Source organism: Hemicordylus capensis, chromosome 2 (genome assembly GCF_027244095.1).
Source record: "Hemicordylus capensis ecotype Gifberg chromosome 2, rHemCap1.1.pri, whole genome shotgun sequence".
NCBI lineage: Eukaryota > Metazoa > Chordata > Lepidosauria > Squamata > Cordylidae > Hemicordylus > Hemicordylus capensis.
In genome coordinates, this window is record NC_069658.1 from 64,657,022 (window position 1) to 64,683,897 (window position 26,876).

The following is a 26,876-nucleotide window of genomic DNA, read 5'->3' on the forward strand; positions in this document are numbered from 1 at the left end:
CAAGGAAAGTGAACAACAGAAATCAGGAGTGCATAATTTGACGTAAAAAGTAACCCCTAAGAACTTGTGAGCTATAGCGCTCACAATTACGGCCACTAAAGGGTGGTTTTAATGGAAATTTATGAAGTCCGATCACTAGCGTGTTCACTCGTGATTCAGTCGCACTGGATCCAGTGGATCTTACTCTCTAGTAAAGTTTTGCAGTCCAACTCGAGTCGAATCCGCTTATGAGAATTCCAATCAATGGTGGGGAAACCGGGAACTAGGGTGGCAGCTATCTAGGTGAATTGAGCCGAAATGCAAAGCAATGGTGTTATATGCCGTGTAAACGAAGCGTGCGTAAGAACTTGTCGTCTTGTGGATATGGCGGAGGAGATGCCACTAGATCTAAGACTCCAGTGTAGGCTAAAGGCTTGCTCTTCTCATTGCCTGCTCTTGGGAGCCCCCGCGGAGAAGAGGCGGCCGCAGCAGAAGCGGCTGCTACTACTCCTCGGTCTGAAGCAGCCCAGCCCTAGCAAGGGGAGGGGTTGGGGAGAAATCCCCCAAGTGGAAAATGGTCGGAGCGGGCTCGCTCGGAGGGCAAAGCTAATAAGAGCCGCGCGCGCCGGAGTCTCCTTTGCCGCGAGAAGGAAGCGGGCCGAGCCAGACTCAGCGGCGACCCTCGTCTTGGCCTTCTTCCTGCTCCCATCTGAAGAGCTCTTGTTGTTGTTGTTCTCCCGTTGGCAGCGGCGACTGCAACTGCAGGACCAGCAGAAGCGTTTGCTCTGGCAATATGCAGCAGCAGAAGCAGCAACAGCCACCCCGGGAGGAGGAGGAGGGCAAGAAAAAGGAGTGAGGAGGAGCCGCGGCGGCGGCGGCGGCTTCTTCTGCTTCGCTCTGTGCGTTTCTTTCCTCCTTGTTTGGGCTTCTGGTCGCCCCGCAGCAGGAAAATGGAGCCCTTCTCTAACAGCGGTGAGTACAACAGCCCCTCTGCCTGGCCTATCTGCGCGCCAGCTGTAACCCGACTCCCCCGCGCTTGGTGCTGAAGGACCTCTCGCCCAGCAGGAGCCAACTGGCCCTCAGGCTGCAGCCCGGGAGGGGCCGTGCCCCGGGCGGCGCCGCTGCCAGGAAGAGAAACTTGCTGCATCCCCAAGGCCGCACCGCTACAGGCCGCCTGAAGGGCAGGGGGTCTCCTCCCAAACGTCAGCTAGAGAGGCCGCCCCCGGCCTCCAGGCACAGTTGTTGAGGCGTCGGTGCTTCAGCCAGGGAGGTGGTGGACGAGGAGAAAGTGGCGGAAAGGAGAAGGCGTCTCCTTGGCTTGCCTGGCGCGAAACCGCCTTGTGTTAAAAGCTCCTTGGCTCTAGGGTGGTGAAGTGACCCTTTCGGAAAAGGAAGGGTGGGTTTACATGTTTTTGTGGAAGTGGAGAGGCTTGCTGCCTCTTTAAAGTGCGGGAAGGTGACTGATTTGACCACCTTATCCTTTGAGCTGTAAGCCCTCTCTAGCCAGCCCAGAGCTAAAGTGAGTGACAGTCGTTCTTCCTCCACACTTGGCTTGTCAGAAAAAGCACATGCGCGAGCAATGGAGACGAATGGACTCCCTTGCCCTGCCCAAGAGCCCACATGCTCTTGTTTATTTCCTGAATGAAGCCATGATAAAACATGGGGACTTGAGAAGGACTGACGTCCTTTCAGCAGGCCCTGATTCTGGTGGGTCTGCTTCAGTAGAGTGGGGTTCCTAGAGGCTGAGTTACTGAACCAATTACTGAACCACTTTAAGTAATCTGGGAGGAGAAGCCTTCTCCTCCACACCTAATCAGGAGCTCAAACCGAATATAACGATCGCTGCTATTTATGTAGTGTCAGTAAACCAGCCCTCATCTGAGTAAAAGGAATAAGAAATGAATACTTTTTTAGTTCTCGATGCAAGTGCTGTGAGCGGTTTGTGTGTGTTTGTTTATCCTTCGTAGAGATTCAGTGTCGTCATTGCTAAATTAATAATTTTCTCTCATACTGTGTACATGAGATAAATGTAGCCTTCATCAGTGTGTAAGAACTATATTCGCTGCAGTTATTTTGGCTGTAGTTAAGGTGGATTGCAATAGATGTCTTTAAAATACCAAAATTACACAGTAGTTTAGGATCAAAAATGTTGTTTCAGAGGGAAATCTATTGAGCAGGCTATAAGATTGACATAAAGCAGCAGGTGTGAAAATGTTTGCTTTCGTTTCAAAGCAACATTCTAGGTTCTAAAAAAGAGAGATGGTATCTTGGTAAGTTTTGTTTTAGAAGACGATAGATTGAAAGTTAAAATGGAAATGGTGGGATGTTTGTACAGCTTTGCAACTTTTTTTGCATTTTTAATTGAAACTCATTTAAGGGCAGGCTTGCCATTTATTACTGCCTTGTAGCTGCCCCCGGTAACAAATGATGGCATACATTCATGTTAGGTAAAAGGTGCCACTTTATTTATTTATTTATTCAATTTATATACCGCCCTTCCAAAATGGCTCAGGGTGGTATATAAATAATCTAGGCGAATGTAGATTTGAGAACATGCATTTGCCTAGACAACATGTAGTTCCATGTATTTCATGTTTTCTAGCAATAACATGTTCTCTCTGCTCTCACATCTGCATTTGCCAAGAAAATGTGAGGGAGCACTTAGGTAGGGGAGGAGTCAGTTTACCTTTGCAAGGGCCTACCTTTGCAACTTTAAAGTTCTCCCCTGCAAGTGCTCCCCTGAGGCTGTCTTTTCTCTTGCTAAGTTTGCCTTTTGGTTTCAGAACCTAGCTAAAGCAAAAATTATTTAGAACAGCCTGGAAGAAGCATTTACTTGAGTTGGGGGTAGAAGTGTGATGCACTGCTTCCTGCCTACTAATTTCCTGTAAATGACCCTTGCATTTAGTGTTGCAAGGAGAACATGGGGGTTTCCCAGTAACATAGTGAGTGGCGGGGGTGGGGGGACTCCTTTAGCTCTAGGATAATCTATGTGGCATTGCCTGTACATGAAATGCTCCCCTGGGGGCAGCCTGCTGAGACATGTCAGGGTTGTTTGTAAAACTCCTGTGGAACTCATTACTGCAGTTCTTGAACCACATAGATGGAAGTGTCTTTCTATGATGGTGGTAAAGTATGGGTGAGCAGAGTTACATTTTTTTTCCCTAATAAAGGAAATACTTTTGTACAGATGTAGAAATGCCTCCCTTCCCAATAATATTTCAGATGCACAATATTATCCTAAAATCTCTTTGGTTTGGGGATAGAAAGAAGCAGCTTTGAGGAATGTTACTTTGGATGTGTTTGCATGATCATTCATCCTGGCATAACCTATTTAAAACATTTATACCCAGTTTTTTTGTTCACCATACTCTCAAGGTAGCTTTTGAATTTCTCTTTCTTTCTTTCTTTCTTTCTCTTTCTTTCTCTTTCTTTCTTTCTTTCTTTCTTTGGCTCAGGGTGGTTTACATCAAACTAAAAACAATTACAATCAGTTAACAATTAAAATAAAAAACTAAATCAATCAAACAATTAAAATCATTTAAACATTAAAATCATTAAAATTAAAATCATTTAAAACCAACATTAAAAATTTAAACCATAAATCTAATTAAAAGCCTGGGTGAATTAAAATGTGTCTTTTAAGAAGTTGCCAAAGATGGGGAGGCTCTTATTTCAACAGGGAGCACATTCCAAAGTCCAGGGGCAGCAACGGAGAAGGCCCATTCCCGAGTAGCCACCAAATGAGTTGGCAGCAACCACAGATGAACCTCTCCAGAAGATCTTAAGAGGCGGTGGGGCTCATGGTGAAGAAGACATTCTCTTAAATACCCAGAGCCTAAGCTGCTTAGGGCTTTATAGGTCATAACCATTACCTTGTATTTTTCCCGGAAACGTATCAGCAGCCAGTGTAGTTCTTTCAACACGGGAGTAATATAGTCTCTCATAGATGACCCAGAGACCAACCTAGCTGCCACATTCTGAACCAACTGGAGTTTCTGGACTATGTACAAAGGGAGTCACACATAGAGCGCATTGCAGTAATCCAGTCTAGAGGTTACCAGCATATGTACCACCGTTTTGAGGACATTCATCTCAAGAAATTTTGGTTGTATAGCTTTTCATCAATCCTGGCTGAAAAGTGAATACAAATGTGGTGTTTCTGGAACAGCTGAGGAGGATCCAAAGCCAAGGAAGTGAGTCCACAAAGTATTGGGTAAATGTGAAATGCAGCTCAGCAAGTAGGAGGCAAAAAGGAAGGTAAAAGAGTAGCCCAGCAGTTAAAAGCATCCCCTCTGACCCACTTCAAAATGGCCCCTTGGTATACGGGAGATCTCCGGGGGCTGAAGCGGCAAGGTAGGTGACTGAAGCGCCAGTGGAGAAAGACTCTACTCAAATCCAACAGATTACAACATAGAGCACATTTAAAGATCTATGCTCAGGCGATACATTTGGCAAAGAAGCAGTTCTTTTCTGCCTGTATTGCTTCTGCGAGTTCACGTCCAGTGAAGTTGTTCAGGGTTGTGAGGGGACTAGTATCTGCTCCCCATCCCTTGAACCAAAATTTGGAGTCATCAATTACCCACTGCGATGTGTTTAAAGAGTTTTTCACAGATAAAATCTCTCTGATTCGGGCCGACCTAGATGGAGACCCCACAATTAATTTGATGTCTAAACTGGAGGTGCCCAACAACTCCTCTTATGTGATTGGACTGGATCGGTTTCAGTTTGTGACTCCTGAGGATGTGGACAAGCTGCTTGGAGCGATGAGGCCTACCACTTGTTCTCTTGATCCTTGTCCAACATGGCTTGTTCTATCTAGCAGGGAGGATATTGTAGGCGGCCTGGTGGAAATCATAAATGCTTCTCTGAGGGAGGGCAGGATGCCTCCTTGTCTTAAGGAGACAATCATTAGACCTCTTCTAAAGAAGCCTTCATTAGATCCCTCAGAGCTGAGCAATTATAGGCTTGTCTCCAACCTCCCATGGTTGTGCAAGGTAATTGATAGGGTGGTGGCCTCTCAGCTCCAGGCGGTCTTGGAGGAAACTGTTTATCTAGACCCATTATCTAGACCCATCTGGGTGGGCTATGTGGTGGAGACTCCCTTGGTCAGCCTGATGGATGATCTCCAATTAGGAATCGACAGAGGAATTGTGATTCTGTTGGTCCTTTTGGATCTCTTGGCAGCTTTCGATACTATCGCGACCATAGTATCCTTCTGGAACGTCTGAGAGTGTTGGGTGTGGGGGGCATTGTTTTACAGTGGTTCTGCTCCTACCTCTCTGATAGATTCCAGATGGTTTTGATTGGAGATCGTTGCTCTTCAAAATCTGAGCTTAAGTATGGTGTCCCTCAAGGCTCCGTACTCTCTCCAATGCTTTTTAATATCTACATGAAACCCCTGGGAGAGATCATCAGGGGATTTGGAGCTGGGTGTTACCAGTATGCTGATGACACCCAGATCTACTTCTCCATGTCAACTTCTTCAGGAGCTGGCATATCCTCCTTAAATGCCTGCCTGGAAGTGGTAATGGGCTGGATGAGGGAGAATAAACTGAAGCTGAATCCAGATAAGACGGAGGTACTTACTGTTCAGGGTCAGAACTCTAGAGACGATTTTTATGTACCTATTCTAGATGGGGTAACACTTCCCCAAAAGGAACAGGTTTGCAGTCTGGGAGTACTTCTGGATCCACACCTCTCCCTAGTTTCTCAGGTTGAGGAGGTGGCCAGGGGTGCTTTCTATCAGCTCCAGCTGATACACCAGCTGCGTCCGTTTCTCGAGATCAATGACCACAAAACAGTGGTACATCTGTTGGTGACCTCTAGACTTGACTTTTGTAATGCACTCTACGTGGGGCTGCCTTTGTACGTAGTCCGGAAACTTCAGTTGGTTCAGAATGCGGCAGCCAGGTTGGTCTCTGGGTCATCTTGGAGAGACCACAGTCCTTTGCTGATGGAGTTACACTGGCTGCCAATAGGTTTCCAGGCAAAATACAAAGTGCTAGTTATAACTTATAAAGCCCTAAACGATTTAGGCCCTGAGTATTTAAGAGAGCGGCTTCTTCACTTTGAGCCCCACCGCCCATTGAGGTCATCTGAGGAGGTCCATCTCCAGTTACTGCCAACTCTGATGCCTACGCAGAGACAGGCCTTCTCGGTTGCTGCCCTAAGATTGTGGGATGCACTCCCCACTAAGATATGATCCTCTGCATCTCTGGCAATTAAAAAAAAACATCTTTAAAATCCATCTTTTTAACCAAGCTTTCTCAGCCTTTTAAATTTGTTGGTTTTAATTTTGTGGTTGATTTTAAATTGTTGAGTTGTTTTAACTTTTTATATGTGTTTTAATTGTTTTATGTTAACCACCCAGAGACAGAAGTTTGGGCGGTATGTAAATGTGATGGATAGATAGATAGATAAATAAATAAATGAGGCTGTTCACATGAGCAGGCTGGCACAGCCCTACCTGGATAGGTCTACTTGTTTGCAGCACTGGGATCGGGCCTGATCCCAGCACTGCCCTATTGGATAGCCCATGTTTTTTACTTGGGCTTTTACTGAGGTAGAAGGGTGTGAGCATGCCCTTCTACATCCTTTTCTGCTCATGTGGCTGCTTGGGCTACCTGCAGCCCAAGCAGCCACAAAACCGAGTGCCCAGCAGTGGGGAATCCCCCAATGCATCATGCTCCTTGTGCATTGTATTGTGCGATTTCTGGAGGCTGGTCTGCATTTCCCTGGCCTCCAATTGGCTGCGCTGCTCCTGGCAGCACAGTTCATGTGGGGCACGCAAGCCGCATGGCCCAAGGAAGGGAAAATATCATCTGGGAGGAAGGTAAGTGCAATCCTGCCTCCCTCCCTGCCCCACTGTACAGGGTTGTGTGAATGACCTTTAAGTTCTTGTTTTCTCACTTCTAGGTTCTAAAAATATAGTTCAGTCCATCTTTATTAATAATAAAGGTGCATTTCTCAGTCTTGATGTGAAATGGTGTTTGGACAGGGAAAGGAGGCACAGAGTAAGGAGGCACATGTGCAAATGAACTAATCCAGCCATGTTTTGTTTTGTTCTCTTCAAATAAAAATCCTTCTCGGTAAGATACAAATGAGTTGGTTTTCAGCCAGGACCTCTCTCTTTCCCTTGACTGCCTTGTTATGCTTATTTTCAATCTCTGGACCTGAGGGACAGCTATCAAAGACATCCCTGCAAGTTTTTAGCAGAGTCATAACTTTTTAAAAGAAATTGTTGCAGCCTTGTTTCTTCAACTCTGATAGGTAATCTATCCAGTTCAAAATAATATTTTTAAAATCTGCTTGACTGTGTATTCCAAACTTGCACAAAATGCAAGAGTCTGATTCTCTTCATTTGCATGTACCAGCATCCTCTGTCAGACCCACACTAACACTAATGAAGTTACCCCAAATTAAGGTATTGCTTACCATAAGCCCATGGTAAGATTCTAGTTTTACCTGAAATAACATTGTGACACTGGAATGGACTCGAAGGAAACCTATTTTATTCTGTTTAAGGCAAGATCTTTTGTGTACAATATCTGTAACAGATTATCATTTTCACTTAGATCAACTGGTTTGTGTGTTGTGTTCCAACAATCCAGTAGTGGGTTTTTTTAAAAATTTAACAAAGCCTATGTAACTAGTGTACCTCAATCTGTGCTTGTGCTTGCTCTTGCACACTTCCTTTAAAAAAAAAATTTACTTCTATAAGCACATGAACTAGACTATTGGCATAATGAACCAATTGGATTTGAGGTGCCCCAGCTTTTTCCACCTTCAAACTACACATCTGGAATGGAGGCTATAATGTGCCAAGAGTAGGCTTTAGCAAGGCTCTATGTGTCCAAGTTAGGGCAAGGGCACACAAGCCTTTAAAAAACACACACACACACAAGAAGAATAGAAGTTACATTTATATTCTTGTATTCCTTGGTAGTTATGGCCATTTTCCATAATTGGCTTATTTGCTATAGATGAAAGTACATCTGAGACTATTGAGCAGTGAACACAGAAAAATATTTGGATGGCACAGTGGGGAAGCAACCTAGAGAGCCTAGAGAGCAGGAGGCTGTTGGTTCGAATCCCTCCTGGTGTTTTCCCCAGAATATGGGGAACTCCTATATCGGGCAGCAACGATATAGGAAGGTGCTGAATGGCATCTACTCGTACTCAGAAGGCAATGGTAAACCACTCCTGTATTCTTCCAAGAGAACCACATGACTCTGTGGTCGCCAGGAGTCTACACTGACTTGACAGCACAACTGTTTCTTTCCTTTACTAGTATGAAAGGCAACAGCAGGATCGAGATTACATAAATAATGCTCCAGGTAATACAAGCAATGACACTGGATGTATGTACACCCTGGGATTGCCATCTCTTCCTCATGCAGAAGTAGGGGACACACCAGCCTATTCAGATTTAACTAATATATGGAGCATGGGAGAATATAACTACACAAATGATTGATGATGAAATTAAGTGTATTGGCAGACTTCTTTCCCCTGAACTTTGGGAATACACCAGTATTGCTATGAGACTGAGGGAAAATGAGACACACTGATAACTTCTGATTCAGTAGTTCTGTAAACATTTTCTGCTGGTACATTTAAATGAAATGGATTAAGAGTGCTGATAAGCATAATCCATATCTCATTTGGCCTGATTTCTGTCTGCTCTGTTGACATTTTATATGCTATCTTGGTCTAACTTACCATAAAAGCATAAGATAACTTCCTCTCAGAACATTACTGTATGCATATTCTCAAAAATAATTCTGGCATAGTGGAGGCTGGCAGAGATATTGTTATCATCAGTGACCAAACATGATTATGTACAAGAGACTGGGGGCAACTGAACAGCACCACTATCCTTGGATTTCACTGTGGATTGCCAAAAAGAATAATATGATCTACTGATGAAACTTCTGATAGAATTGTTATGCATATTTAATTGCACGCAGCTTCAAGAATATTGTACAAATTGTTCCTTAGGTGTGAAAAACATAAACTCTCAGATTTTTAAGTGTATGCCTGGCTCACTTTCTGAAACATCAGAGCTAGAATATTTCAGGAAAATATTGAGGATTCCTCACTCTCTTAAAATGGGAACCTGTAGAAGAAACTTAAGTGGAGCTATCATAATTTTTTAAAAAAACCTTGAATCATTCCAAAAATGCTTTTAATTGACCTTTATTAGAAATTTAATGATGTACAATATACAAGTGTGACTTGCAACAAAATTTTGCCTTGTACTCCAAGCCTCTAAGGAGTGCTCTACAGGGCTCCAGTCAGCCTGGAATAAGAAGAGCCTTGTAGTGTTGTTTGGGTATTGTGGGTGAGAGAGTTTCAGAAGGAAGAAAAGAAAAAGGTCACCCTTTCCCTTTCCCACTTGAATTTATAGCACAGCAGTGGGATGCCTAGAGGAAGTGGGCCACTTCTTCTAGGCCTTCCCCTGCTGTGCTATAAATTGCAAAATGGACACATTTCAAATTGGGCATTTATTGCTATGTAGCATGGTCTGGAGAGCGAGAAAACGAAAAGATGACCCTTTCCCTTTGTCCTGTAACATCCTTGGTAGATGGAAGAAGAGTAATGGAATACTTGCCCCACATCCCTAATCCTCGTTGTGGATCACTCTCCATGAAGTTTTACAGACAGGGCTCCCCCCCTCCCCTGCCAAATCCAATCCTGATCGGAGTGTGCCACTCCACATATCCGCTGGATTTAATCTGACCTCCCTGCGGGCTATCAGGGACCAGGAGAGACAGGATTTAGATTCTCTCCGAATGGAGGCTACGAATTCTTGCTTAGCCCGAGTTATGTCCGGGGTAAAAAAATCCTCTATTTCCAGCAGCTTTTGAAAAAAAACAACAACTCTGGGGCTTCTGCTTTCTCTGACAGGTTTTGATGGCTATGCGAAGGAGGTGCTGATGGCTATGTGAATGGTCCATCTAATCCCTCGAATTAAAATGTCTCAAATCCTCTGCAAAGCAGATTCGTTCTTCAGATACCCCGAGGCATAGAGCCATGTGTGAAAAACCTCCATGAGACTTGCTACAAGCCTGTTCCATCCCACTTTCTTACCCTCAGTTTTCTTTCTTTAAAAAAAAAAAAATTGCTCTGACTAGAGTTCTGAACAATATGTAGGTTCTGGAAGCTTGCAAAGCTATGTATTTGTAGATATTTTTCTTTCAATGTATAAACATACTTCTGCATTATAGGAAATCTACCAAATATATAGAAACCAGTACTTTATTTTTGGTAGCCCTGATTTCACTCTAATCTGTTGGACACCTGATCACTGGAGTTCTGTATGAAGGGGAATGGTATATAGATTTTAAGAAAGGGCTTGATAACTATCAATTTCTATGGATATTTATCAATTCTATTGATAAATATCTATTTATCATTTCTATTGATAAATATCAAGTTCAGTTTCAGAGTATATATATATTACAAAGAACTCCAAAAGGCTCTCTAATCTTGGCAACACATTGGCAAATGAGAGTCAATGTAAGTGTAAAGTGATTTACATTGAGGCAGAAATTTCTAACCCTGATGGGGTCTGAACTGGTGGTAACTAACCAGGAAATAGATGTTGGGGACATAAATGGATAGCTTAGTGAAAAAGACCCAGTGTGCAACAGCTGTGAAAAAGGCAAATTCCATGACAAGAATAATTAGGAAAGAGATTGAAAATCTATGGTGTGGCCACACCAAGGATGTTGACTGATGTGCACATATGTGTGGGCCACTTCCAGTATGATGTTGACTGGGGCTGCAGGGAGGTATACTACAGCCCCGCACCAGTGGTTTTGGGGAAAGCGCCGGTGGGGGGAAAGCAGCGGGGAAGGTAATGGCACCCTCCCTGCCCCTTAAAGGGCCCCCCTGCCGCCGAACCGGCTTAAATGCTGGACTGGTTCGAGCACATTCCTATTGGCAACCTATTTTTGGCCAAGAGTAGCTTGCCTGTCTTTCATTCTTGTCCCTTTAAATACGTTCAGAAATTTGGGTCAACTGTGGGATGCGTTTTTGTTGTTTTGGAGGGGGGAAAGTGACAAATCAATTTTTCATCTTATTAGCCTTTGAAGACCCTCTGCCAATATGGCTTTGTTGAAAAAAGACAGTGCAAGCTTAAAAATGGGTATGGGGAGGAGACTGCAATCCACCCCAGACCTTTCGCCTCAGAAAGTTTTCAAAAGTGGATTGCTCTGATTTTATTGGAATTGTATTGGCAGCAACCAATTTTATTTTGTTGCATTCTAGTGCAAATGGTAATGCTATGTATATCAGTATAATGGTATATTTAAAAATAGTGCAAAAATAAATTAAAATTAAAGGAGAGCAAAGAGCATTTTTTAATCAGCTCCAGCTGATATGATGGCTCCATCTGTTCCTCGAAGAGAATGACCTCAAAAGAGAGATGCATCAGCTGGTAACCTACAGGTTGAACTACTGCAATGTGCTCTAGATAGGGTTGCCTTTGTAAGTAGTCCAGAAAGTTCAGTTAGTCCAAAATGCAGCAGCCAGATTGGCCTCCAAGGTAGTCCAGAGAGACCATATCATGCCTGTTCTTAAACAGCTGCATTGGCTCTTCCCAGGCAAAATATAAAGTGCTGGTTATTACCTTTTGAAGTCCACAATTGCTTGAGCCAAGATTATCTGAGAGAGTGCATTTCTCTTCAAAATCCCCACCACTCATTAAGATCATCAGGGGAGGTCAGTCTTCAGGTGCCATCAGTTCATCTGGTGGCCACTTGGTATCAGGCCTTCTCAGTAGCCACCCCTTGGCTGTGGAATGTGCTTTCCATGGGTATGAGAGGTCAGTCTTCCTTGGAGAGCTACCTAATGGCGCAGTGGGGAAATGACTTGAATAGCAAGCCAGAGGTTGCTAGTTTGAATCCCCGCTGGTAAGCACCTATATCGGGCAGCAGCAATATAGGAAGATGCTGAAAGGCATCATCTCATATTGCGTGGGAGATGGCAATGGTAAACCCCTCTTGTATTCTACCATAGACAACCACAGGGCTCTGTGGTCACCAGGAGTCGACATCAACTCGACAGCATACTTTATCTTATAGATAATTTTATTTTTGTATTGTAACCGCCATGAGCTATTTTCTGTTGGGTGGAACATAAATGAAATAATATATAAGTTCTGGTAATGCCAAAGAAAGGGTAGCTGTCAAAGTGTCATTGTTAATGACATTCAGGAGAGTTGATATAAAACAGAAGTGGCAGGGACAGAATTGATGGGGATAAGACGGAAAGGACAGATGGAAGAAGCATGGTCATAGGCTGGGCCCAACACACATCACTGGTCATTGCTTCATAATGGTGGAACATATGTGTTAAATATTTTCTAAACAGGACACGATCAGAGTTAGGGATGTGCACGGAACCTTGGAGGTGCGGGCCGGCGCTGGCGGGGGTCTCCCTTTAAGGGTGGTGGGGTTTGCACTTACCCCTCCCGCTGCTTTTCTCCTGCCGGCGTGCTGTTTTTGCGAAATGTTTTGGGAGCGGCAGCATTCCTCCCTGCCCCCATTGTTGTCCGAAAAAACCAGAAGTAGCGATTGCTTGTGTGCTCGCTGACCCGCGCACGCCTACTGCGCATGTCGCAGGTTGCATGCGCACACAACATGCGACGTGTGCAGTGGGTGCACGGGGTGGCGAGCACACACGCAATAGCTACTTCTGGTATTTTCGGACAACAATGGGGGCAGCAGGGAGGAATGCTGCTGCCCCAAAAACCTTTCGCAAAAATGGAGCGCCGGCGGGGGGAAAGCGACGGGAGGGGTAAGTGCAAACCCCCCGCCCTTAAAGGAAGACACACACCCCCGGTGCCAGACTGCTGGCCTGGCCCACATTCAAACTGGTTCGGAGGCCTCTATAATGGCCTCCGGTCTGGTCCATGCACATCCCTAATCAGCGTCCAAAAATAAACATAAATTAGTTATAGGAAAATAAACAAACATGGTAAAAGACTGGATAAATAATGTGACCAGTTCTGTATGGACACTTCATAAAAAGAAAAAACAAGTGGTGGCAATTTGAGCGAAAGGTCAGTGTGGATGGCCCCAGAGAGAGGAGAGATATTGTTGAGTGAGAGAGTGAAAAAGAAAAGGAGTGAGTGTCTACTCAGAAGTAAGCTCCATTGTGCATGGTAGAGATCTCACCTAAGTCTGTGTTGGGCTCTACCACTTGCTTACTGTATTTACCTGAATCCAATACTAGTTTTTTCCAAGTTCTTTGATGTTAGAAATTGCGGGGTTGTCTTAAGAGCAGAGCCCTCTTCCTTTAAGGTAAATACGACTAAACCTGTATTTGACCTTTATTTTTTAAGAGGGCTGTCTTACATTCAGAGTTGTTTTCTATTAGGTAGATAAGGTACTACAAATCTAGATGTGCAATCATAGCACTATAGGCTTTTTGGAAAGGACTGTACCAGTTGTAAAGCATTAAAAGTCCCCCCCCCCCCAAAAAAAACATATAAGCAGTAGGGATGTGCATTGAACCGTATCAAGAGGAATAACAAAAACTTCTTTAAATACATCAGAAGCAGGAAACCTGCGAGGGAGGCAGTTGGACCATTAGACAATGAAGGAGTGAAAGGGATTATTAAGGAGGATATGGAGGTTGCAGAGAAGCTGAATGAGTTCTTTGCATCTGTCTTCATGGCAGAGGATACTGAGTATATACCTGTTCTTGAACCAGGCTCTTTAGGGATGGAGGCTAGAGAGCTGAGTCAGATAGAAGTGACAAGAGATGATGTTTTAAACTGTCTGGAAAAACTGAAAGCTAACAAATCACCAGGGCCGGATGGCATCCATCCAAGAGTCCTCAAAGAACTCAAATGTGAAATTGCCGACCTCCTTGCTAAAATATATAACTTATCCCTGAAATCAGGCTCTGTACCAGAGGACTGGAGAGTAGCAAATGTGACACCGATTTTCAAAAAGGGGTCCAGGGGCGATCCAGGAAATTACAGGCAGGTTAGCCTAATATCCATTCCAGGCAAATTGATGGAAAGCATCCTCAAGGATAAAATTGTAAAGCACCTAGAAGAACAGGCCCTGCTGGGAGTGAGCCAGCATGGCTTCCGCAAAGGTAAATCTTGCCTCACCAACCTTTTGGAGTTCTTTGAGAGTGTCAACGAGTGTGTGGATCAAGGTGATCCAGTTGATATACAGTAGTATACCTGGACTTCCCAAAAGCTTCTGACAAAGTTCCTCATCAAAGACTCCTGAGGAAACTTAGCGGTCATGGGAATAAGGGGACAAGTACATGTGTGGATTGCTAACTGGTTGAAAGACAGGAAACAGACGGTAGGTATAAATTGAGAGTTTTCACAATGGAGGGAAGTAAGAAGTGGGGTCCCCCAGGGATCTGTACTGGGACCGGTGCTTTTTAATTTATTCATAAATGATCTAGAAGTAGGGGTAAGCAGCGAGGTGGCCAAATTTGCAGATGACACCAAACTCTTCCGGTTAGTGAAATCCAAGACGGATTGTGAGGAGCTCCAAAAGGATCTCTCCAGACTGGGGGAGTGGACAACAAAATGGCAAATGTGGTTCAGTGTTAGCAAGTGTAAGGTGATGCACATTGGGATGAAAAACCCCAACTTCAAGTATATGCTGATGGGATCTGAGCTGTCGGTGACTGACCAGGAGAGGGATCTTGGGGTGGTGGTGGACAGCTCATTGAAAGTGTAGACTCAATGTGCGGCAGCTATGAAAAAGGTCAATTCCATGCTAGGGATCATTAGGAAGGGGATTGAAAATAAAACTGCTAATAGTATAATGCCCTTATACAAAATTATGGTGCGACCACACTTGGAGTACTGCGTACAGTTCTGGTCACCACATCTTAAAAAGGACATTGTAGAACTGGAGAAGGTACAGAAGAGAGCAACCAAGATGATCAGGTGCCTAGAGCACCTTTCTTATGAGGCAAGACTACAACACCTGGGGCTTTTTAGTTTAGAAAAAAGACAACTGTGGGGAGACTCTCCCCAGTCCTTAGTTATCCCCCCCCCCTTCGAATCAGCCAAACTGCTGGTCTGTCAAACCAGTTCGGAGGCCCATAAAGCACCTCCGAACCGCTTCCATGCACATCCCTAATAAACAAAGATCTGGAATGTAGTTGAAACAAAAGTCATTATAGGATTTGGTTTAGTTGTTTTTGCATGACACACTATTGATCCGTGGAACTCAGTGACACTAGATATAGTAATGAAATATTTTTTATTATGACATTAACAAAGCAAATTGAGCTGACATCGCTGAGTAGAACTGAAAGAACTCTAAGGAAGAAAGGTAGCACTAGCTTTTCAAATTAAAGCTAACTTGAATGGGGAGAGGAACATGGCTCACAAACGTTTTCAGTTGCACTGCAACAGAACTCCAGTAGTCTCCTTGCACTGAATTTCCTTGCCAGCCAATGCAAAGAAATTCTTCTAAGAGTTTATCCTAAGAAAGTACTTAGAAACCAACTGCAATGAGGCATTTTAGCTTAAAGTCTTATTGTATGAGATCCCAGGTGGGCAAAAGAAAGAGGCTTGAGAGATGGGGCCCAAGGACTTCTGGGCTGCAGACTTTGGCTCCTTCAGCATGGTGGGGAAGCAGGAGAGTTGTGGAGATTAGTAGAGGGAGGGATGCCCACGAGAAGGGTTTCTCCACGGGTCCAGCTTCCTATGGGTGTGAGGCAAGCTGCATGGATTGGTAAAAGGACTGATCCAGATAGTGATTTCAAACTCCTTGTAGGTTGCAGGAGGGCAAAAGCAGTGCCCAGTGGAGACCCAAGTATAGCATACGAGGGAGCACAAAGATTGCTTGATGGGGCCTTTGGAGTCTCCAGTGTATAGCACGGGAGAGCCCACTGAGTCATGGAACTGGGGAGACTTATATCCCAAAATGTGCCTTGGGGACACATTCCTACTGTCATACTTGGCTGTCTAGAAGTGTCAGGGTGGACCTGCACGGAATGCACTGTGTCTAATTGTTCTTTCCTGGTGTAACAATAGGGGGCGGGGGGGGGGGGTAGGCCTTTTGCAAGTAAGGCTGATTGTGATGAAAATCAGAGTATGCAGGTGTGCCAGAGAGTTTCTGTGCTGGGATGGGCTCTCCAGTAGTCCTATCAATGATTTCAATGGGGTACACCTTTAGGTCTATGACTCATCTCCTTTGTGATGGGGAGACCTTTGCCTCGCTGCCTTACCTACTTTTCTTCCTGCTTGGAATAACTGGCTCCTTAGCATGTTGTTATCTCTTGTGAGAGGATGAGGGGAGTTAAGATAGTTCACTCTGCATTCAAAGCGGCCTTGGATGTCAGTTAACTCGCTATAGTTAACTCTTGAGTCTACTTAGTTGGGGCTCCCACATGGGGAGGGATAGTGCATCTGGTCCCTGTTCCAATTCTCTTTGTTTGCAGCCAAATCTAGGGGTGACTAGCCAACTGCCAACTAAGTGACCTGTCTCCACTTGTACTCTAAACTGAGAGCTCACATTGCAGTGAAGTTCCTGAGCATATCCAGAGTGCAATCTCCAAGCCTGGAGATGCAACTGCAAACAGGAGGCTCCTAGTAGCCATGTAGAAAAAGTGTAGCTGGTAATAGTATAAATAAATGGACAGTTTTCACAATGGAGGGAAGAAACAAGTGTAGTCCCCTAGGGATATGTACTGGGACCAGTGATCTTTAATTTATTCATAAATGATCTAGAAATTGGCATTAGCTGCGAGGTGGCCAAATTTGCTGATGACTAAACTATTTAGGGTAGTGAAATCCAAAACAGATTGTGAGGTGCTCCAAAAGGATCTCTCCAAACTGGGAGAGTGGGAGACAAAATGGCAAATGCAGTTCAATGTAAGCGAGTGTAAAATGATGCACATTGGGTCAAAAATCCCCAACTTCACACTGATGGGGCCTGAGCTGTCAGTGACTGACTAGGAGAGAGATCTTGTGGTTGTGGTGGACAGCTCATTGAAAGTGTTGACTCAGTTCGTGACAGCTGTGAAAAAGTAAAATTCCATGTTAAGGATCATTAGGAAGGGGATTGAAAATAAAGTTGCTAATATGATTTTCCATGGTTTTTAACTGTTTAAATATTTTAATTGTTAATTAGTTTTATGCTGTTTTATAGTTTTGTTTTTAATTGATTTTAATTGTTTTATTTTGATGTAAACTGCCCTTAGCCACTTTTGGAAGGTATTTAAATTGAATGAATAAATAAATATTATTATGCCCTTATACAAATTTATGGTGTGGCCACACTTGGAGTACTGAGTACAGTTCTGGTAACCATATCTTAAGAAGGACATTGTAGAACTGGAAAAGGTACAGAAGAGGGCAACCAAGATGATCAGGGGCCTGGAGCACCTTCCTTATGAAGCAAGGCAACGGTATCTGGGACTTTTTAGTTTGGAAAAGAGGCGACTATGGGCAGACATGATAGAGGTGTATAAAATTATGCATGGAGTAGAGAAAGTGGACAGAGAGATTTTTCTCTCTTTCACACAACACTAGAACCAGGGGCCATCCCATGAAACTGAAGGCCAGGAAATTTAGGACCAACAGAAGGAAGTACATTCCCTTTTCACACAGTGCATAATTAATCTATCGGAATTCTCTGCCATGGGATATTGTGATGGCCACTAGCTTGGTTGCTTTTAAAAGGGGCTTGGACAAATTCATGGAGGACAGGTCAATCAGTGGCTAGTTTGGTGGCTATAGACCATCTCCAGCCTCAGGCAAAATGCCTCTAAAAACCAGTTGCAGGAGAGCAACAGCAAAAGAGAGGGGATGCCCTCACCTCTTGCCTGTGGAGGCATCTGGTGGGTCACTGTGTGAAACAGGATGCTGGACTAGATGGGCCCTGGGCCTGATCCAAGCAGGGCTGTTGTTATGAAAGTGGGATTGGGGAAGCTAATTCTGCAGAATTCTGCCAGGACATTTTACTGCAGTAGGTGACATTTTGGGAAATCACTGTGCATTGTACAGATAATCAATCAGAAGTTCCATTAAATGCAGATATAGCATGTGATTGAAGCTGTACCTGTTGAATTTCTTCCTGCATACATTCCTTCCCAGCCCAGTATTGAGTTGAAAGACCAAGGCACAATATGGGTGCATGGAGCCTAATTTGTAAAGCCAACATACTATACAAGTCTGTACAATGTTTTCTGTGCTATTTAAGCAGTAAAGATGACTAGTTAACTCACAATTTCCATGCTTTTTGGAATAATAGTTAAAACTGCAAGTCACATAAATCTCATCTTCAAGTGATTTTTTTTTTTTAATTTACCAAGATTTGTTATGCAGGGAACATCTTTCTTGTTCACCAACTGAATAACTCTCTGAGCATGTTGACAGAAGATTTAAATTACTAGCATAATGTTGCATATCATCTTGTTAACTGCATCCATTTTAATAAATTTATTTTGGTGGAATGCAGATTGTGGGGGCACACCCTGAATTCTCCAGTGAGATTTGTGTGGCCCACTTTGAAGTCATGCTCAGATAATTTCAGGGAGATTTCATATGAAATATAATCCATTATAGGATTATATTGTACGCTGCCTTGAGTGCCTTTGGACAGTGAAAGTGGGTAAGGCATGGAATAGAAGATGCAGGGAAAGCTGAATAGTGGTTGGCTTCAAGGGTGCTTTTGTTCTTTTTTCGGATATGATTTGGAAAATAGTATTTTGCACGTGTCTCATATTTTGAAGAATTGGTTTGGTTGGTTGCTTTGCATGAAATAGACATACTTTCTGATGACCTGCTTGGTTGATTAAGTGCCATCAAGTCAGTGTTGACTCTTAGCAACCACATAGGTAGATTCTCTCCTGGATTATCTGTCTTCAACTTGGCCTTTTGTGTCTCTCAGTGGTGCATTCATTTTATCGTAATTGAGTCCATCCACCTTGCTGCTGGTTGTCTTCTTCTTCTCTTTCCTTCAACTTTTCCCAGCACTATGGACTTCTCAAGGGAGCTGGGTCTTCTAATAATGTGTCCAAAGTATGATAGTTTGAGCCTGGTCATTTATGTCTCAAGTGAAAAATCGGGATTGATTTGTTCTATGATCCGTTTGTTGGTTTTCCTGGCTGTCTACAGACACCAAATTTTGCATGAACAATCCTGCCACTTAAATTTGCTGAATACACTACTACTTACACTAGAATATGCTTGGAGGGAAAAGTTTAAAGAATGGTTTTTGTAATTTTTTAGAAGAAATTTTGAATATCATATTTTAATAGTTCTCAGTAGATATTTTTAGCACTCGGTATTCAGATCAATAATTCCAAAATGCATCATGCTCAAGAAAAGCAAAAGATACTTCTCAGACTCAAATTTACTATGACTCAAACTTACCATATATGGTAATTAGCTGATAAAATGAAGAATATTTGATGCTAAAATCCTACAAATTTCAAACTTTTTACTTCCGTTTTGCAAGCACATTAATACATAATTCTATGACGTATACAGGTGGCCCTTGAACAGCAGTTTTGCCTGTTGCAGGCCACCTCCCTGTATTATTAATTTTGTTACTGCAGGGGGTGGTTTTGGTTATTCATGCTTTTCTATTCCCTTTCACTAAATTGATATACAGTTTAAATAGCCACTCTCCCCACTTCTCAGCTGGCATGTAGGAAGAGTGAAAGAAGCAGTTCAAGAGGTGTGTGTTGCTCCATCCCCTCTTGCCTCTTTCACCCCTTCTTTAAATGTCCCTGTGCATTAGCTGAGCGGCAGGGGGAGTGACTATTTAATCTTTACACCTCCCTGCGCTTCTCAGAGGATGTGTGGCAAAGTTTAACGTTTAAATAGCTTCTCTCTCTCTCTCTCTCTCTCTCTCTCTCTCTCCTTCATCCTCTCTTTCTGCCGAGTTCATTGTTTAGCTAAGGAACCTAACCCCATTTGGGGGGTTAGGTCAACCACTCCATTATTGCAGTTTCTGTAAATGTATTAGAGCTCCCTGGATTTCATTTCTTGAACTTTCTTAGCATTGTAATCTACACAAAATGACTTTGCCTGGTCAACAACAGGCCTCACTCACTCTCTCATCTGCGCTCTCTCATATTCGACATTCATCTCTGGTCAGCAGTTCTCAGGTTTTTGTATAGCTTAAATCCGATGGCAGTGGGGCAAAAGAAAAGTCCGTGTACAAAGCTTCTCTCAAACTCCTATCAGTTTCTGCCCTGGGTCAATTTCACTTTGCTTGAAACCTGGTCTTGCACAGGTCCAATTCATAAGATCAAAATCTTGCATGAAAGGCACAGGAAACTGAATTCCAAATGTAGTTTTGCAGGTGTGGCTTCCTGCTGTGATTATATCCAGTGAATAGGACTTTTATGTATTTGTCACAAGACTAATTGTCCATGGGATTCCTCTTGTTTTCTACATGAAGAAGTTAATCTTCAGGCTGGTAACTTTTACATGATTGGGAATGGAAAACTCTTCTTTTGGCAGCAGTCTGGCTCTAGATATATGACTGCAACATCTTGCACAGTTGGAGCAACATTAGTAAGTAATAATTTGTTACGGTCAACATACACACCAAAATATAAATCAGCATAAAGCAAAACAAGATCAAAACAGTAAAACTTGATAACACCACATGAGGTTATGCAAAAATCTCTGTTACAATTAAGTTGTTACCATCTCAGTTTTCAGGCTGCTGCACAGAATCTTGCTGGCAACATTATTTCCATATAGAATGCAATATTCTAAAACTCCCCTTAGCACGCTGATTGTGAAACAAAACTGGGATATTACAGACTGTGCCCTAACAAACATTTAATGGTATGTACTGGGGAAACCTTTTGAACTTTTCAGAAGAAGCTAGCCATATGGGCAAGGCTTTCTGACAAAATGAGTGCTGGTTGTGATAACCCCACACTCTTTGAGAAAGTAAACTATGTTCACACTGCATAAGGTACAGGTTTATGTGTATCATGGTAGTTGTTGTGTTTTGTTTTTTTCAAAGAGGTACTTGGGAAATGGTGGGACTCCTGCAATATTATGCACATCCTCTTAGAAGACTGTGCAGGCAGCCAGTAGAACAAGGCTTCTCTGCACACATCACACCAAACCTGAGGTACAGTGGTGTGTCTGGAGCCCTGAGAACGTGCCCTACTTTCAGTTTTGAGAAGAATATGCTGAGATCAGGTGTGTCATATAGACCTGCTAATCTTGGCATGTTCTTCCCTGTTTGTGATTCAGAACCCAACATCTGTCCCTCACACTGTGTGCATGAACTCCTAATTGGGGCCAACCCTGTTTTTGTTATATTGTAGCTTTTAAACAACATTTAGAAAGCTTGACAGACTAACTCTCGTTTTCATGTGCCTAGACAGAGATCCTGCTTTGTTGTATTCTCTGTCTCAACTTGCTTCAGTATCCTGAATCTTCCTCATTTTTTATTTTTTATTTTTGTTGCCTTGTATAGTTTTTCCCTAGTTTGCATATTTCTTATAAATACTACTTTCATATCCTCCTTTCTCCCGAGGAGACAACGTCATGCACCTCTGGTCCACAAAAGCTTGTCTCAGTATGTTTATGATGATGTGCTACAGGATCATCACTGTTCCCCACCCTCTTGTATGCCTTTAAAAAAAGAAACCACACTCTCAGATATAATTCATATAAAATGTGAAAATTGTTTTTTAAAAAAGCAGATTTCTCTATGAAAGCCTAAGCACATAGATTCACATACTTTCTAGGAAGCAGGTCTGTTATGTTACAGGCAAGATCTCTAGAGACTGGTGGAAAGGATGATTATATATAACGAATCATTGAAGATACATTGGGGCTGTGATAATGGAGTTGGAGAGGATGGAATCAATAGACTGATTCCCATACATAGCTTTTGTTGCATCCAGCAATGCCGTAAAAGCATATTGATTATGTCCTGAATATATGTGCCAAAGTATGTTTCATTTAGTTTAGCTTTATGGGGGGTTTTTTGGTTTAGTTTAGCTTTAGGGTTTGTTTGTTTTTGCTTTAGTTTAATTTTTTTGGTTTAGTTTAGCTTTAGGGGTTTTTTTGGCTGGTTCTATGGGGTACAATTTCAGGGTGCTATGTTACTTGTCAATGAAACTGTACAAAACAGTAGTAATAATAACCTGACTCTGATATGTAAATGTAATTTCTACTGATCGCAACACACTGATTCAGATCTGGACATGACAAATCCTGTGTATTAGAAACTTGCTGAGCTTTGCATTGTGGACACCATAAAACTTAATACAGGAGAACCTTGATATCTACAGATTCATTATCTACAGGTTTGCGTATCCGCAGTTGGGTAAAAGACAACTGACCTTGGAATATGGGGGTGTGGAGGGAAAAGACCACACTCGCATATCCGTGGGTTGGAGGTGGCCAGATATGATCAGGGAGGCCATTTATGGAGGTCATTTTGTGTTTCAGAGCTTCAAAATGGCTCCATTTTTTTCAATGGCCATTTCCAGCTGATTTGGAGGAGATTTTCGGACAGTGCAACTCAGGGGACCAGTGAAGCATGGTAGGGAGCTCCGCCCCGCATTTCCCACCAAAATTTGGCTGATTTTCTATCATTTTCCCGATGACCGGCAACCTACCCCCTGCAATCCTATAGCCCCAATGACTTGATATTCATAGTTTCCGTATTTGTGGTTGCAGCTGGGAACAGAACCCCCATGAATATTGAGTTCCTCCTGTATCAGGGACAAGGCAGATTGGCATCCATGTAAGCCTTGGTTGAATACTTGACTCGTGAATCATTGAACTGGCTGTGCTGTCTATGCATAGCAACCATGTTGAACCACATTGCAAAATGCTTATGGCAGTGACAGTGGGGTGGTATTAAAATGTGCTAAACAAATCTTCACTATTTTCAGTGAGGGCTATTTTGGCCACCAAAAAAAAAAAAAAAAAAAATCTGAGTGAGAGCCATTTCCTACTGTCTGACCTCTGTGAGTGCTGTGCTTTCCTAGCAGTGTGTGTGTGTGTGAGGGGGGTGCTTTAAGAGAAATGGAGCCCTATCAAGCCCCAGCACTTTCTAGGAAGATACACTCGGACTGCTGGGAAGTGTAGTCCTTCCCACACTTTCCCTATAGAGCTCTATGGGGAAAGTGCTGGGAAGGACTACATTTTCCAGTGTTCCATGCACACCTTCCAAGCTGGTACTGGGGGTGTTCAAGAGAGCCCTGGCAGTGCTGGAAAAAGTACAGCACTGTATGGTGTCAGGAGACCTGTGTGGAATATTTGGCTGCAGCTGAAGCTTTTTACAGGCCTAATAAACAATTAGTCAGGGAGCTGCACTTAGGGCTGATAGGAGCAGTCACTGGCTCCTGGGCCTTTCAGTGATGAACACTGGCTTATTGTACAGTGATAGGGGAGCACATCTTTCACAACTCGTTGTAGTATTTCACACTGGCTTTCCTCTGAAATTAAAATCCTTGGGTTAATATTTTTGTAACTAGGGAGCACCATCAGAAATATTAGAATTGCAAATCTGTCTTTAAGAGGGGTTAAAACTCCTCTGCCATCCATGTGACTCTTGATAATATCCAAGGGGAAAAGTCTGGAAATGAATTTGGGGATGTGTATTTGTCTCTGTGAGCCTTATGTCAGCAAAGCATTTGTCATGCGCCTGAAGACAGCTGAATGTGCACCTGCCTTTCCTGAAGTAAAGCAGGAAGTGGCTCTTTATGGAGAAACAGGTGTATAACTGAATGTTGGTTCCTTAATTAGAATGGGACTCTATTTGCTGGGTATAGAACCATATTTAAACCTTTCTCTGGGGATACATAGAGTAGTGCTGGGGAGTATTTTGATATTATTATTAAAAGGTTGCATATTAAGACTATTTGCAGATTCCAACTTTGAAAATGCTTTCCTCTGGACAAGGAGGAGCAGTGCTGAGGGCACCTGACTGTGCTCTTGAAGACTGTGGCTTTTAATCTCACTTGGTCTTGCAACCAGTAGACTCAATAACTTTTTTTTATGATGAGGTGTGGCAGTCAGAAATGGTCAAATGTATCCAGGCCAGATCTTTCCTCTTGCTTTAAGTTATAGGATGAGAGATCTTTGAGACCAACAGAGTTGCTCAAGGGATGCCAGAGAAGCAGCAGCCTTCCAATATATGTGCCTCAGCATCCTCAACCAACATTGCAAAGGGTTCTGAGATGCATCTCTGAGATCACACAGTGCAGCCACTATGAGGAGCAAAATCCTTGGAGCAGTTGTGGGGGCAGGCTGGAAGAAGATAAATGCTTTTACACTACTTGATCAGTAACTGCGCAGTTCTAAAATACCTTATCACACTTGTTAATTAGATAACAAATGCTTACCTTATTTTAGATCTCACCCAGTAGCCAGAATTTGCTGGTGAATTTGCATAGCAGCAACACAAAATTTGGCTTTATTGTATATCTCATCAAATCATTGATCTGATGAGATTTATGATTCATCCTCTTTCTCTCTGTGGCATATTATTTTAAAGTGGAAAAATTAATGATACACCCAGATCTTGATAAAATCTACAATATAACAACACATGACCAATATTCTCTATAGCATTAATTCAATACAGACAGAATTGTTCCTTATAAGGAATCTTCCTCTGTATCTACCCTCTGAAACCGCACAGGACAATACATCAAACCTAGCCAGTGCATAAGCTATAAAATATTCTGGAATCGCAAGTTGTGAACAATAATACTATAGGTCAGCTTCCAAGCCCTAAGGTACATTGGAGCCAAACTCAAATCAATTTGTCACTCTATGTCCAAAGCATTTTGGCTCATAAACAAGCAAAAAGAGTCCTTATCCCATATCTCTTACCACATCTAATAAAAGGCCATATAGGGCAACAGGCTTGAAGAATATTCTGTATGTTAGCCTCTGCACCCCTTGGATGTACTGAAAAATTCTAATATGGAATACTTCTGCTTAAAGAAGAGAACTGGGGGTGATGGGGGTGCACAAGACAACCAAGCATTGACACAGTTCCTGATATATTGTGAATATAGACACTTCAGTAGCACTTGTCTGCTTGGAAACTGGGTAGGTCAGTGTGCAGAGAATTCAAGAACAGTGTGGATAATTTCTTGTGCCTTCTACTTCCTACCAGAGTGGACTTACATCTTGTAGGTTGGGGCTGTATGCATTTGGAGCAGGAGATCTGTTAATTTGGTGACTGCCTGATTTATTCCGTTATTCTATGGAATATACTAGATTGTGTTAGTGTCTATTTATTCTTGAGAAATTTCTTACATTACACTATTAGCGTGTATTACTTGCATTTGTATCTGGAAGGCATATAATCAGCAAATGCAAATTGCTGCTTCCTGGGTCTTATAGCAAACTGGGGATGCCTCAAGAAGGTAGGGTTGTGCACAAATTGAGATTTGTGCATGATTCAAAGGGGCAGTCCAGGCACTTTAAGATTAAGGAGAGCAGGTCCACCATACCTGCTCCTCTGCTGCTCGCCGTGGCTTCTTGCGGTGCGGTGGTGGCGACACACGTGTGGTGGTGGTGGTGACACACATATAGGTCTATACCTGCTCCTCTTCCACCGCACATGACTTTCTCATTTATTTATTTATATTTATTCATCACATTTATATACCGCCCAAACTTAAATCTTTCTTTAGACCGAAGGAGTCACTAGCCTTTTGAAGCTAGCAGACAAAGGCTGAAAGCTGAGTGTTTTTAGTTGTCACTAATTTGTTCCATTGCTTTCCCTTAGGATTTTCATTGGATTGAGGTCTAAGTGTGAAATGTCTGTCACTGGCCTCACTGTAATCATTTGTAGTTGCAGGAGTTCTTAGTTTCATGTAGAAGATTGTGTAAGAGGGGCTACAGAGGAGTTTTAGACTCTTAACTGGTAATACTATCTGTTGCAAGATTTGCAACATGGGTTTAAGTTTAGAAGTTATCCTCTGAGGCCCCATAAAACTAGTTTTTTAAACGTCTATTCAATAGTCTTAAAAGTCAGGAGTCTTAAAAACAAACTCTGCATTCAGACTTGCTGTTCCCAAACATGTGTTTTCCTCCTGCAGAAAAGACCCCCAGCCAGAAGAATAATTGAATTTTATGTTCCACATATGTGATATCTTGGCTAGATCAGAGTTCCCTTTCTGTCTCTTCTTACATGTGACCCCTGCAGTCAGAATAGCTGATTAATTATAGGATTGCTCACTGGGATTGTAGGATTGCATACAGTCATACTGGCTAATTACATTAGTGTATCTTGCAGTATTACAGAATGTTTTCAGAAAGAACTGGATTCAGGAATTTGTCCAAGACCAGGAATGCTTACCCTTCTAAATACAGAATTAGAAGTTTCCAAGAATAAATCCAGAAAAGCATAACCAGTTTGAGTAGTTGGTTACTTTCAACAATGCAATATTAATACTTATCTGTACTCTAGATAAATGTTTTTCCTTGGGGTGGGAAATTGCCTACTATATTTCCCATAGAGTCCCAATAGTGCAGATGCTCCTAGGATTTGTAAGGGTTTTCCCGCCCTGAGACTACAACCCTTGCTGCAGGTTAAAAATGCTGTACCAAGAGCACCCTCACCATCTCTTGGGACTCCATGGGAGAAGGTAAAAGTGTGTCCTTTAAAAAAAAAGAAGAAGTCCCAAAGCACGACTATTTGCTCTCTCTCAGGAAAGAAGGAAGAGAAAGACTAGAGCTTTATCTCCTAGCCTCTGCTGGTCCTGGTAAGTAGTTTGAGAGGTGGGGACGGTGGCTGAGCTGAAGAAAAGCTGTGAGGAGCAAAAGAGTTCAGCCCCGTTTGCTTTGCTTGAACTCCACTTCAGTGCTTCAGGCCCAAAAGGTTCAAGGCAGGTAGAACCTGGATAGACCCTCAAGCTTTGCACAGTCCTAATCCTGTGCTTTG

At 42.9% G+C, this 26,876-nt stretch overlaps 1 protein-coding gene across 6 annotated transcripts in view; it reads left to right on the plus strand.

Moving 5' to 3' along the window:
• Positions 1-390: 390 nt before the first annotated feature.
• The window catches only part of LNPEP (leucyl and cystinyl aminopeptidase), an 82,283-nt gene continuing 55,797 nt past the window's right edge, over positions 391-26,876 (plus strand). Inside the window, exons 1-2 of one of the 6 annotated variants that reach the window (XM_053296112.1) lie at positions 391-951; positions 22,415-22,508. Coding sequence is in view for 1 of the 6 variants with exons in the window: in XM_053296111.1 (XP_053152086.1) it covers positions 930-951 (22 nt within the window). In the remaining 5 variants the exon portion in view is untranslated. Of the gene's footprint in view, positions 952-1,141; positions 1,376-7,230; positions 7,249-16,133; positions 16,152-16,294; positions 16,313-22,414; positions 22,509-26,876 lie in introns of those variants that run through there. The other 5 variants (XM_053296111.1, XM_053296113.1, XM_053296117.1 and 2 more) reach the window with 5 other exon arrangements.